Consider the following 13,370-nt stretch of genomic DNA (forward strand, 5'->3'; position numbering starts at 1 on the left):
TATATTGAACAACTAAAGTTAAAGCAATTAGAAGCTGATTTGGAAAGAAGTCGGTTAGAAGCTGAAAATAAACAGAAGGAATTCAAGGCTAGAGAAGTCCATAGGAAAAGGGAATTTGAAGAAAGAGAAGCAAATAAAAGGAGAGAGTTTGAGCTGGAGATGGAGAAATTAAAGTCTGAGAATCAGTCCTCTGGTTCTAGGAAACGGTTTGCAGCTAGTTGAGAGGTTATTTTGGCTCCTCCATTTAATGAGACAGAAGTGGACAAATATTTCCAACATTCCAAAATTGTTGCTCTTGAGTTTAAAGTTTAAACACTTGAAGAACTGTTTTCGCACTACTACTGAGTGGCGGTTTGTTAAATGGCTGCATAGCAGTTTACTTCCGGTTAAGATTTTCATTTGTTCATTTTTTTAATATTAAGCAGAGTTTAATAAATGTTTGGTTGTTTTTATAAAACCTGACTCGATTGATATTCATTGTTGCCAATCACATGACACTACCATCAAGGTAGAGGTACAGGAGCCTGAAGACACACACTCAGCATTTAAAGAATAGTTTCTTCGCCTCCACCTGCAGATTCCTCTTCTCGCACTATTTAATCTTTTTATACATACATACAGTATTTCTTATTATTCATCCTGCCCTAGGTACTAGTGCCAATTCTACCACCTATTCAAAATTCTGCATTAAGCTGATACTCCAGCTTCTTTCTGAGGTTGTTCACCTATAGGTAAGCTAAGCACCAAGTTCAAGGAAACAATTTAAGGCAGTTCAAGGTAAAGCATGGGGATTTTTCTTTTGAAACTGACATGTCAGCATTAACAATAAAAGGGAGACAATTTTAGTGGGAGCAGCCATTTGGAGAAATGTTTCTCAGAACTTTGTTCAAAGAACCAGGCTTAAGGTCAAAGTGCAGAGGCTTCAACAAAGACAGCTATGCAGTAACAAGTCAAGACAGGTCCTTCCCTTTCTTCTAAACAGCTTGAGGGATAGAAATGGCTGTCAGTAAAGTGGTGTGCTTCTCATGTGAACTGAGAGATCAGGGAGAAGTGTCTTTGACAACTACTTCTGCAGGAAGTGTGTTCAGCTGCGGGTCCCCTCAGACTGCCTGGATTGTTTGGAGCAGCAGCTAAACTGACTGAGTGGACAGGAGGCAATGTTGTAGATAAGAAGTTCAGGGTGGTAGCCACTGCATGTTCAGCCAGACAAGAGGGACAGGCAGACTGTGCACAACACCATGCTTATTCTCTCTCTAATAAATATGCAGCTTTGGATATTGTTGGGGGTATGATGACCTCTCACAGGAAAGGAACAGCAGCCAAATTAGTGGCATAATAATGACTGTAGTGGAGGGAATGACAAAATCTGGACAAGCAGTAGTGATAGGGAACTGAATAGTCAGGGATACAGACAGGCAATAGTGGCCACAAGACTCCAAGATAGTGTGTGTCTCCCTAGTGCCAAGGTCAAGGATGTCTCAGGGCAGCAAGGAAAGGGGAGGATTAATAGCCAATGGACATGGTCCATATTGACACTAACAGCAAAGGCATGAAGAGAGGCATGGTCCAGCAAAGGGCACTTAGGTAGAAATGAGTTCTCGTCTCAAGATTACACCCTGTGCCACATGCCAATGAGTAAAGGAACGGGAACCAGAATAACACTTGCACCAAGGCACTCCCCAGGAATATTGAGAAATTTTAAATCCCTCACAACCACTATCTTATTAAATGTAGCTAAGGAGCTGATACACAGGGGAGAGCTTCAGGTATTTAGATCACTGGGTAGTTTTGACCCGTACTAGGAGGAAAAGTTGTATCTAAACCGGAGGAGGTCTTGTGCTCCTCAGGAGGGTTTAAACTAGTCAGGCAATGGGGTGGGACCCATGATGTAAGTGCAAGAGATGGAATGGCTAACTTGTTCATAGAAAATAGAAAAGGCAAGTCCAGTAGGGAGAGCAGACAGGGACATCAAACACAGAACAGTATAGCACAGTACAGACTCTTTGACCCACAATGTAGTGCCAACCCTTTAACCGCTTCAAGATCAATCTAACCCTTTCCTCCCACACAGCACTTCATTTTTCTTTCATCCATACTATATGTCCATCTAAAGGTCTCATAAATGTCTCTACAACCACCCGTCAGCGCGTACCACACACCACCACTCTCTGACTTCCAGGACAGGTGGGGAAGTAGTAGACACACTCCCCCTTCTCTCATGCAAGGAGCCTTGCAGTTAGGGCAGATGAGCTGAGAGCATGGATCAGCAAGTGGGATCATGACAGTGTTGCAATTACAGGAACGTGGTGAGGGAACGGCAGAACTGGTAGCTCAATGTCCGAGGGGAACAGAAGGATGAGGTGACAGGAAGAACACTGCAACAGTACTTAGAGAGGATATCCTGGAGGAATTCTCCAAAAAAAGCTATATCTGTAGAATTTAGAAATAAGAAAGGGGCATACATTTTGCTGGGGTTTTACTGCAGGCCTTCCATTGTTAGCCAGAATTAGAACAGACAAGCAGGCAAATTTAGAAGTGTGTAAAAACAGGATTTTAACTTACCCAATATTGACTGCAATTGCCTTAGTTTAAGACGCTTCGATGAGGTTGAATTTGTAAAAAGCATTTGAGGAGTTTTCAAAATAGTAAGTAGAGTCCTCTAAGTAAAAGGCTGCACTCAACCTTTATCCAGGGAATGAGGATGAGCAAATGGAAGCTTTGTAGAGGAACCCTTTGGAAATAGTGACTGTGTTTCAGCAAGTTTCAAGGTATGAAAAAATATAAGGTTAGTCCTAGAATTAAGGGAGGGCATTTCAACATATGCGGCAGGACTAAGCAAAATCAGAGTGGGAGCAGCTGCTAAAAAGAAAAACAAAATTCAATAATGCTGTCGTGGTAGTGTAGCTGTTAATACAACCCTACTACAGCTTGGAGCATCAGAGTTCAATTCCAGCATCCTCTGTAAGAAAGTCTGCACATTCTTCCCATGTGCACGTGGGTTTCCTGCAGATGCTCCAGTTTCCTCTCACATTCCAAGGGCGCACTGGTCATTAGGAATTGTCTTAAGATCAGGCTGGGGTTAAATCAGTAGGTTGCTGCGCGATGCAGTTCAGAGGGTCGGAAGGCCTGTTCCATGCTGTATCTCTAATAAATAAAGTGAGGGGTGCTTAAAGGCAAGACAATAAGGGCTCAGATTCAATATGTCCCCGTAAGTTTAAGAAGCAAAAATGGGTAAGATTAGGGAAGCTTGGTTTAGAAAGGAAATTGAACATTTGATCAGAAATGAGAAGGAGGTATTTGGTTTTGAATGAGTCCTTTGAGGACATAGGGAAAAATAAGGTGGGGACAAAGGAAACAAAAGGACATGAAATAGCCTTAGTAAGCAGGATTAGGGAGAATCACAAATCCTTAAATATATTCAGAAGATAGCTAAGGAAAGAGCAAGTCTCATGAGAAAACTAAATGGAAATTTATATGGAACTAGGGGATACGAGTGGGATCCTAAATGAATATTTCTCAACAGTGTTAAATGGGGAGAACAATGGAGAGCAGGGGTTTTTATGCCATGGACCATTAAGCAAGGAGACCACGGACCACAGGCTGGGATTCCATGATGTAGAGAATGCAGTGTTAGAGGAGGCCAGACCACACTTGGCGAGTATTGTGTACAGTTCTGGTCTGCCACATGAAAGATGTGGTAGCATTATAAAGACAGCAGAAGAGAGATTCACCAGGATGTGGCCTGAAATGCAGCGCTATGTTTACAAGGACAGATTGTGTTTATTCTGAATGGAACTCAAGAATCTGAGGGGTGACATTATTAAAGTTTATAAAATTACGAGTGGTATAGACAGAGTGAATAGTCAGTGGGCTTTCTCCCCCACCCCCCTCTCACCCCAGAATGGGGAAAATCTAAAACTAGAAGTCAAAAGTTTGAGGTCATATGAGATTCAACTGAAATATGTGAGGGGGAAACTTTTCCGCAGAGGTTGATGATTATATGGAATGAGCTGCCAGAGGAAGTGGTAGAGGCAGATACCATTACATCATTTAAAATGCACTTGGATAGAAAAGGAGTAGAGAGGTACGGGCGCCTAATGCAGGTAAATGGGATTAACATAGATAGCCATCTCAATTGACATGAACAAGTTGGGCTGAAGGGCTCATCTCTGTGCAGCACAACTCCACGACTCTAACCCAGGTGTACTCAGACCTTTATTATGATAAAAGATCATCTGTCTACCTCATGTTGATTTGCATTTGTCTTAAATAAATATGTGACTGCAGCCAGGGTATATCTGTGCTGTCCCTATATTCAAATAAATATGCCACATTTAAAACAGGCAATCAGTGCTTAAATATTTTAACTTAAATTCAGACGATTCAAATCATTTATTGTGTTGCTAAACAGCAAATGTACCGATTAACAAGTGGTGATCCATGTAGTCGAACAGCAGCCCACCAACCAATGAGCCCCCGACGTAGCCCAGCGAACGGCCCACAAAGATGAAGGAGATGTCGCTGATATTCCTGTTGACATTAATTGCCAGCTCTTTGAAAGTAGGCCCCAAAACAGCAATGACCATCCCCTGAGGAGACAGAAAAACAGGAGTCACTTTGTAGCACAGCTGACAGGTAATACAAGTGAACAAGCACAGCAGGCCTCACTACCAATAACTTAAACCTGATTGCAAATACAAGACCATTTCAATGGGCCTCTACGTTGCCTCACCATTCAATGTGATCAGGGCTGATTTACATTGACTTCAACTCTTCTTTACCAGTTTCCCATAACCTTCAATTCCTTGACCTTTCAAATATTTATCCACCTCCAATTTAAATGTATCAAATAATCTGGCCTCCAATTTGAGGCCAAAAAATTCCTAAGATTCACTGCCTTCCAAGAGAAGAAATGTTTTCACACCTCATTATAAATAAGCAACTCCTTACTTTGCAGCTACATCCCTTTGCTTGCAACTCTCCCACCAGTAAAACCATCCTGCATCTCAAGTTCAACATGATTCAACCATACACATGTATGCCGCCAAACAGAACAATCCCCAGACCAAGGCACACACAGTACATACAACTCACACAACAGAAAGCAATGTCACAAATAAATTAACAAATAATAAAATATTTTCCAGAGGAATTACATTTCGTACAAGGTGCATTTACTACACAAATCAAAAAGTAAACAATAGGCTACTGCCGCTTCAGATGCTATGAGACCTGGATGGTGGCGGCAAGTTCAGTAATCTCACAGCCTAAGGGAAGGAGCTATTTCCCATCCTAACTGTCCTTGTCCCAATGCTACGGTACCTCTGACTGATGATAGAGTGAAAAAGATATTGTGGGACGGATGGGAGACATCCTTGACAATGCTAAGGGCTCTGTGTCCACAGCACTCATGATAAATATTCCAATGGGTGGAAGAGAGACCCAGATGATCCTCTCACTAGTCCTTGCAATCCTTTGTAGGCACTTGTGGCCAGATGCCTTGCCATTCCCAAAGCAGATGGTGATTGGGGGGATCCTCACTTCCCTAAGTCTCTACAGGAAGTAGAGACGCTGCTGTGCTTTCTTGACTAAAGAGGTGCTTTGAGGGACCATTGAGATTGTGCATTACACGTCTCATTAGCGAGACAGAAGCATGGTCGCATTGTTTATTCCAGGGACCAGCTGATTGAGCTAATGCCAGCCGGTTTAGCGAACAGAGCGGCCGACACCCCGGCTGAAATCTGGAGGAAAACACACAGAGGATGCAGAGGGGGATCACAAAGGCGAGGAAAGAGGACCAGGTCGAGACAACAGAGACTTATGGAGAAGAGGAGTTCGGTGGGTTATAAAATGGACGACTTCACAGCGCTAGCCAGGTGTCAGAGAACATTTCGAGAGTGTAGTGTTATGTGCTTTACTGGAACGGGGCTGCACGAGGACATACCCAATCAAAACTTTTCCATGGACAGCTTCCAGACCGTTCGGGCTGACGAGAAGAGCACTGAGAGCAGTAATCGTAAAGGAGCTGGGTGCTTACTGTTCTGGTTAACAACGGATGGTGCAATCCGGGTCATATTACGATCGAGGAACGTGTTTGTAGACCGGATATTGAACTTTTTGCTGTTGGACTCTGGCCATATTCCACCGAGATACAACACTGGGCGTCATGGGAGGTTGTTCCTGCCTGTGGCCATCGAACTTTGCAGCTCCTCCTATGGAGGGTCAGACACCCTGAGCCAATAGGCTGGTCCTGGACTTATTTCCATCTGGCATGGTTTGCATTTTGTTGTTTGATTGTTTGTGGCTTTTGTATTGCTATATCTATGCTCTCTTCTTGGTTGGGTGCGACTGTAACGAAACCCAATTTCCCTTGGGATCAATAAAGTATATCTATCTATCCATATGCACTCACAGAAACTTGGAGCTCTTTACTCTCTCCACAGAGGAGGCATTTATGTGCAGTGAGGAGTGGTCAGCCTGCATGTTCCTAAAGTCCACAATTGTCTCTTTCATCTTGTCCACGTTGAGACTTAAGTCACGATCGCACCATCCTACAAGCCGATCTACCTCCCACAGTACGCCATGGGCTTGTCGCTGTTGATGAGATCACCGACTGCTGTGACACCAGCGAAACTGAGGAATTGATTTAAGCTGGATCTAGCAGTGCAGTCATGCATCAGCAGTGTGAACTGCGGGAGGGTGGTGCTCAACATGATGGGGCTAGTGATGTTGCTACCAATATGGACGACTGCAGGGCACAGGTTACATCATAGTCAGTGGACCTACTTGAGTGATAAGCAAACGAGGAAGGGTCCAATGTTGCAGAAAAATAGGATTTAATGCAATCCGTAACCAGCCGCTCGAAACACTTAACTATTATTGAGATCACTGCCACTGGACAGTAGTGGTAAGGCAGGTTACTGTCGCCATCTTGGGCACTGGAATAATGGTTGCTGCCTTGAAGCAGATGGGAACAGTGGACTGTTCCACAGAGATGTTGAAGATGTCCATTAGAACCTCAGTTAACTGGGTTGCACAGACTCTCAGACAACAAGCCCCCAAGGACCTTATATGATGGTCAAAGGTCACCCCTCCTTCTTCTGTGTCCCCCTCACCCTGCTGCCTGAGGAGTCCTACCAAACTTCCCTGCTCCAGGAGGGAGGTCACACCCACCCCTTCCACCAGCTCCCGACGGGGCTCTCCGCCCCCTTCACCCAGCTCCCCGACGGGGGTCACCCCCCTTCACCCAGCTCCCCGACGGGGGTCTCCGCCCCCTTCCACCAGCTCCCCGATGGGGGTCTCCGCCCCCTTCACCCAGCTCCCCAATGAGGGTCATCCCCTTCACCCAGCTCCCCGACGGGGGTCTCCCCCCTTCACCCAGATTCCCAACGTGGGTCTCCGTCCCCTTCACCCAGCTCCCCGACAGGAGTCGCTGCCCCTTTATCCAGATCCCCGATGGGAGTCGCTGCCCCTTCACCCAGATCCCCGACGGGAGCCGCTGCCCCTTCACCCAGATCCCCGACGGGGTCTCCCCCCTTCACCCAGATCCCGAACGGGGTCTCTCCCCTTCACCCAGGTCCCCGATGGGGGTCACCCCTCTTCACCCAGATCCCCGAAGGGAGTCACTGCCCCTTCACCCAGATCCCCGACGGGGTCTCCCCCCTTCACCCAGGTCCCCGACGGGGGTCACCCCTCTTCACCCAGATCCCCGACGGGAGTCGCTGCCCCTTCACCCAGCTCCCCGACGGGGTCTCCCTTCACCCAGATCCCTGACGGAAGTTGCTGCCCCTTCACCCAGCTCCCCGACGGGGTCTCCCCCCTTCACCCAGGTCCCCGACGGGGGTCACCCCTCTTCACCCAGATCCCCGACGGGAGTCACTGCCCCTTCACCCAGATCCCCGACGGGGTCTCCCCCCTTCACCCAGCTCCCCCACGGGAGTCGCTGCCGCTTCACCCAGATCCCCGATGGGAGTCACTGCCCCTTCACCCAGCTCCCCGACGGGAGCCGCTGCCCCTTCACCCAGATCACCGACGGGGTCTCCCCGCTTCACCCAGGTCCCCGACGGGGGTCACCCCTCTTCACCCAGATCCCCGACGGGAGTCACTGCCCCTTCACCCAGATCCCCGACGGGGTCTCCCCCCTTCACCCAGGTCCCCGACAGGGGTCACCCCTCTTCACCCAGATCCCCGACGGGAGTCACTGCCCCTTCACCCAGGTCCCCGACGGGGTCTCCCCCCTTCACCCAGATCCCCGACGGGAGTCGCTGCCCCTTCACCCAGCTCCCCGACGGGGTCTCCCTTCACCCAGATCCCTGACGGGAGTTGCTGCCCCTTCACCCAGCTCCCCGACGGGGTCTCCCCCCTTCACCCAGATCCCCGACGGGGTCTCCCCCCTTCATCCAGATCCCCGACGGGAGTCACTGCCCCTTCACCCAGATCCCCGACGGGGTCTCCCCCCTTCACCCAGCTCCCCGACGGGGTCTCCCCCCTTCACCCAGATCCCCGACGGGAGTCACTGCCCCTTCACCCAGATCCCCAACGGGGTCTCCCCCCTTCACCCAGATCCCCGACGAGGTCTCCCCCCCTTCACCCAGATCCCCGACGGGGTCTCCCCCCCTCACCCAGATCCCCGACGGGGTCTCCCCCCTTCACCCAGATCCCCGATGGGGTCTCCCCCCTTCACCCAGATCCCCGATGGGGTCTCCCCCCCTTCACCCAGATCCCCGATGGGGTCTCCCCCCTTCACCTAGATCCCCGACGGGAGTCGCTGCCCCTTCTCTTAGATCCCGACGGGGTCTCCCCCCTTCACCCAGATCCCCGACGGGAGTCACTGCCCCTTCACCCAGATCCCCGACGGGAGTCGCTGCCCCTTCACCCAGATCCCCGACGGGGTCTCCCCCCTTCAACCAGATTCCCGATGGGGTCTCCCCCCCTTTACCCAGATCCCCGATGGGGTCTCCCCCCTTCACCTAGATCCCCGACGGGAGTCGCTGCCCCTTCTCTTAGATCCCCGACGGGAGTCGCTGCCCCTTCACCTAGATCCCCGACGGGGTCTCCCCCCTTCACCCAGATCCCCGACGGGGTCTCAACACGCTCCACCTCGCCCCGTTCCCCCTCCGTACTCACCAGCCCGAGGAAGGCGGCACACAGCAGCACGGTGTCCGCCCAGCGACCACCGCGAACCTCCCTCACCCGGGGCTCGAGTCCCATGACGTCGTCGCGCTCCCGTCGGGCCCGGGTAAGGGAAAGGCCGGCGGGAGGCCGTTTCTGGCACAGCGTCGTCGCCTCCTCCTCAGCCGCCGCATCTTCCTCTTCGTCTTCTTCCTCTGCCAGCTGCTGCAAGGGCCGCGCGAACCGCACCTGCTTCTTGCCCGCAGGCGAAGGGCCGCCCGCCCGGCCCGACATTTCCGATATGGATCCGATCCGTGTGCTTGTCAGCCCGGCCGTACGGGGCCACCAGCTCCCGCGACCCCTCGCATCCCCTCGGCTTCGGCTCCGGCTCCAGCTCCGGCTTCGCGCCACGATGCGCATGCGCGCGCTGCTGACCTGCCCATCACTGGGGAGCCACGCCCACACAATGCTTGTGTGCTCAGCGGGTCGGGCGGCGTCTGTGGAGAGACGCTTCCTTCATGTTGACTGATTATGACAGGAATCCTCTTTGTATTCTGGCAGCGAAGTCCATAAGACCATAAGACAAAGGAGCAGAAGTAGGCCATTCGGCCCATCGAGTCTGCTCCGCCATTTTATCATGAGCTGATCCATTTTCTCCTATTTAGTCCCACTCCCCTGCCTTCTCACCATAACCTTTGATGTCCTGGCTACTCAGATACCTATCAATCTCTGCCTTAAATACACCCAATGACTTGGCCTCCACTGCTGCCCGTGGCAACAAATTCCATAGATTCACCACCGTCTGACTAAAAAAATTTCTTCGCATTTCTGTTCTGAAAGGGCGCCCTTCAATCCTTAAGTCATGCCCTCTCATACTAGACTCCCCCATCATGGGAAACAACTTTGCCACATCCACTCTGTCCATGCCTTTTAACATTCGAAATGTTTCTATGAGGTCTCCCCTCATTCTTCTAAACTCCAAGAGCGCACAAACGTTCCTCATATGTTAACCCTCTCATTCCGGGAATCATTCTAGTGAATCTTCTCTGTAAGTCATAAGATTACAGAAAATAGTGCAAAACAAAAAAAAGGAATAATGAGGTTGATTTCACAGACCATTTGGAAATCTGATGGTGGAAGGGAAAAAACTATTCCTGAATCATTGAGTGTGGGCCTTCAGGTTCCTGTACCTCCTCCCTAATGGTGATAACAAAAAGTGGGCATATCCCAGATGGTGAGCATCTTTTAAGGATGGACACTGCCTTCTTGAGGTACCACTTGAAGATGTCCTTGATGATGGAGAGCATTACGCCTGTGATGGAACTGGATGAAAACCATAAGTGAAAGCAATATGAATAAAAATATAGCCTGAGACACAATTTTATACAAGACTTTGAAAACATTTTCTTACTAAATGACATGATCAGGCTCGAATATGGGCCTAGGATGTGAAACCTGTGCTTGTGTTTTGCTGCACAAATACTCATTTCTGGGTCGAACTTGAGATAAACCAGACATCCCACCCTGCAAAAACTCATTTCAGGGAGGTAGCAGCCCCGCCCCCTGCAATCCCATATTCCCCCCCCCCCCGGTTGACCTCCAAGGGTGTATGTAATACTTTGTTTAGTGATTTTGTCTAATCTGTAAACCAAGTTGGGTATATACAGAAAATGTAATATTAAAATATGTACATATATTATGTTATATTATATTATATTATCATGTTTATTCCATTACAACTCTAAGCAAGTCTACAGGGAGTTTGGCATCATCACATAGGACATCAATAGAGTAGCTCTTTAGCAGCTAGCAAGCTAGATTAAATAACGTTAGCTACGCTAATGAATGAATGACACCTGTTAAACTCACCTCAACACATCTTTTACATTTTAACCCACCATGGGCAATAGAAAAGTCTCTGTTGCAAACAGTGCAGTGAGCAACACTGTCATTATTTTTGAGGTTGACTGTAAAGCCCGCCCACAGAGAAAACTGATAGGTCTACTTATCACAAAGAGAGACCAATCAGGATGCTCGCTCTCACTCTCCCTCTCCGTCTCAAAAAAAATCGATTTGCGGGATATTGTATATAATTTCCAGGCATCAGGGAGTTATTATCAATATGCGGGAGACTCCCGGAACTTCCGGGAGAGGTGGGATGTCAGGATAAGCACACACGGATTTCACCTTCAACTGAAATGAGAGGATCTCCATCCTTGCTCTTGATGCTTGTTAAACAAGAAAAAGCTTGCTCACACATGTAGGAAGTTGAAATCTGAAGTCAGATCTTTCAGGAATGAAGTTAAAAACACACTCCTGCCTGCAGAGGGCAGTAGATATTTAAAATGTTCTTCCACAAAAACAATTGATATTAGAATAGCTATTAATATTAAACAGATCTTATCAAAACTATTAACGGATAATAACCAGACCTATAGCAGGAACGTATATGATTAAAGGAAAACTGACCTTGAAGGCATCCAGTAACTCTGCCAGAAAGGCAGTTTTATGAGTTTCACAAGTAACATTATTTGTGAAACTCAGCACAAAATAAACATCACATGACAAGCTCCATTTTCTAAAGAACTCAAGGAAACATTTCAATGAACTTTTAAAGCAAGCGGTCAGATAAAGTTCATTTAGGGACATAAGTAGACATAATAACCAATAGTGTGCCTTTCGAAATATTATCAGAGTTGTCAGCATAAAATCCATTTGTCAATATTTCAAAGTACTTGCAAACCTGGAACTATTTTCCATCACAACATGCTCAAAACATCAAACAAGGTAAAGTTGTAGGAGACTAATTCGCTGGCCCTGGAACGTGAAGAAAGCAGTTTATTTATAGTTTTACTATTTTTACTACTATTATACTAAATACCAAAGATTCCGCAGATACTGGTAATCTTGAATGTTGCACACATAATGCTGTAGGAACTCAGCAAGTCAGGCAGCATCCATGGAGGGGAATAAGCAACCAATGTTTTGGGCCAAGACCTAATGTTAAGAGACCATATGATTCCGCCTGAATTGCTGAGTTCCTCCAGCATTTTGTGTGTGTCGCTCATTCCATATACTAATCCACCTTCTGGGTGGAAAAATTTGTCCTCAGATTTCTATTAAATCTCTTTTTCCTCTCAACTTAAGCCCATGTCCTTTAATTCTCAATTCCCTAACCCTGCAGAAAATACTGTGCATTGGCCCCTCATGATTGCACAGGATTCAATTTTTGCATAATTTAAAATTGCAGCACTCGGACAAAGTTTGACAACTTGTACAGGAACTGTGATCACCTGCTCACATGGGAGAGGACTCCTTCGAGTGATTGCCAAGGTGAATTACGTCCAGGATCAAATAGAGTTTATGAGACCTGTGCCTGTGAACAGAGTTTAAAGTTTAAGGGAGTGGAGAGTTAAAGGAAATAGCTAGTTCATATTTCTCTATCATTTGTAAGTATAATCAACTATTAAAGGAACATTGAGTTGTTCTCTAAGATACTACTCTCAACTACATAACTAGGTGGTTTGTTCCACGTGTCCACAACTTGCTGTGAACCTTATTCAATTTTATCCCTTCCAGACAGATTCAGGTCAAACTTAAGAGTTATCACAGGGCAGTAGAGTACCACCATCTGCAAACTATGGTAACATCCCTTCCTCATGGACAGTGCTAAAACACATGACAGCCAATGAAACACCTGTATTACTGGGCAAAATTCTTAGGCACCTGTAAAAAATAACTGTAAAGTAAAGATGCTTTCAAAAATAATGTGATGAAAAGTTTCTAAATATCAGAACATTTACTATAAAGAACAGTAAACAATAAAAAACTAAATCAAATCCTTTAAAACTGCATCAGTTCTCTGAGTTACACTGCCGTCTGGTTTATCAGAAAATCAGCAGGTAGGCTGTTTCAGGTATCTTGGAGAACTTGCCACAGTTTATTAGCCGTCTTGCTTGTTTCTATCTTTCCAGGTAGGTAATCCCAATCAGCATCAATGATGCTGAGATCGGGGCCCTGTGGAGGCCATACTATCCGAAACCATATGAAAAGATCTATGATGCCTAAGACTTTTGTACAGTACTGTAAAAAGAGCAAAAGAAAAACAAGACTGCAGATACAGAAATCTAAACTAAAAACTGAGAGGGAAATAGGGGCCTTAGTCTAATGTCTTATACAAAAAAAAACAACTTGACAGCTTTGGAAATAACAAGTCTACTTAACTAATACACCATTTACATTATAAACACAAGCCTGAA

General features: G+C 47.1%; 1 protein-coding gene across 2 annotated transcripts in view; it reads right to left on the reverse strand.

Moving 5' to 3' along the window:
• mfsd4b (major facilitator superfamily domain containing 4B) overlaps positions 1-9,538 on the reverse strand; it is a 43,514-nt gene extending 33,976 nt beyond the window's left edge. For both annotated transcript variants that reach the window (XM_063040751.1, XM_063040752.1), the window contains exons 1-2: positions 9,127-9,538; positions 4,421-4,589 (exon numbers count right to left, since the gene is read on the reverse strand). In XM_063040751.1, coding sequence (XP_062896821.1) covers positions 4,421-4,589; positions 9,127-9,531 — 574 coding nt within the window. In that variant the 5' untranslated portion in view covers positions 9,532-9,538. The remainder of the gene's footprint in view (positions 1-4,420; positions 4,590-9,126) is intronic.
• Positions 9,539-13,370: the final 3,832 nt, after the last annotated feature.

The sequence above is a fragment of the Mobula hypostoma genome, chromosome 2 (assembly GCF_963921235.1).
Source record: "Mobula hypostoma chromosome 2, sMobHyp1.1, whole genome shotgun sequence".
Lineage (NCBI taxonomy): Eukaryota > Metazoa > Chordata > Chondrichthyes > Myliobatiformes > Myliobatidae > Mobula > Mobula hypostoma.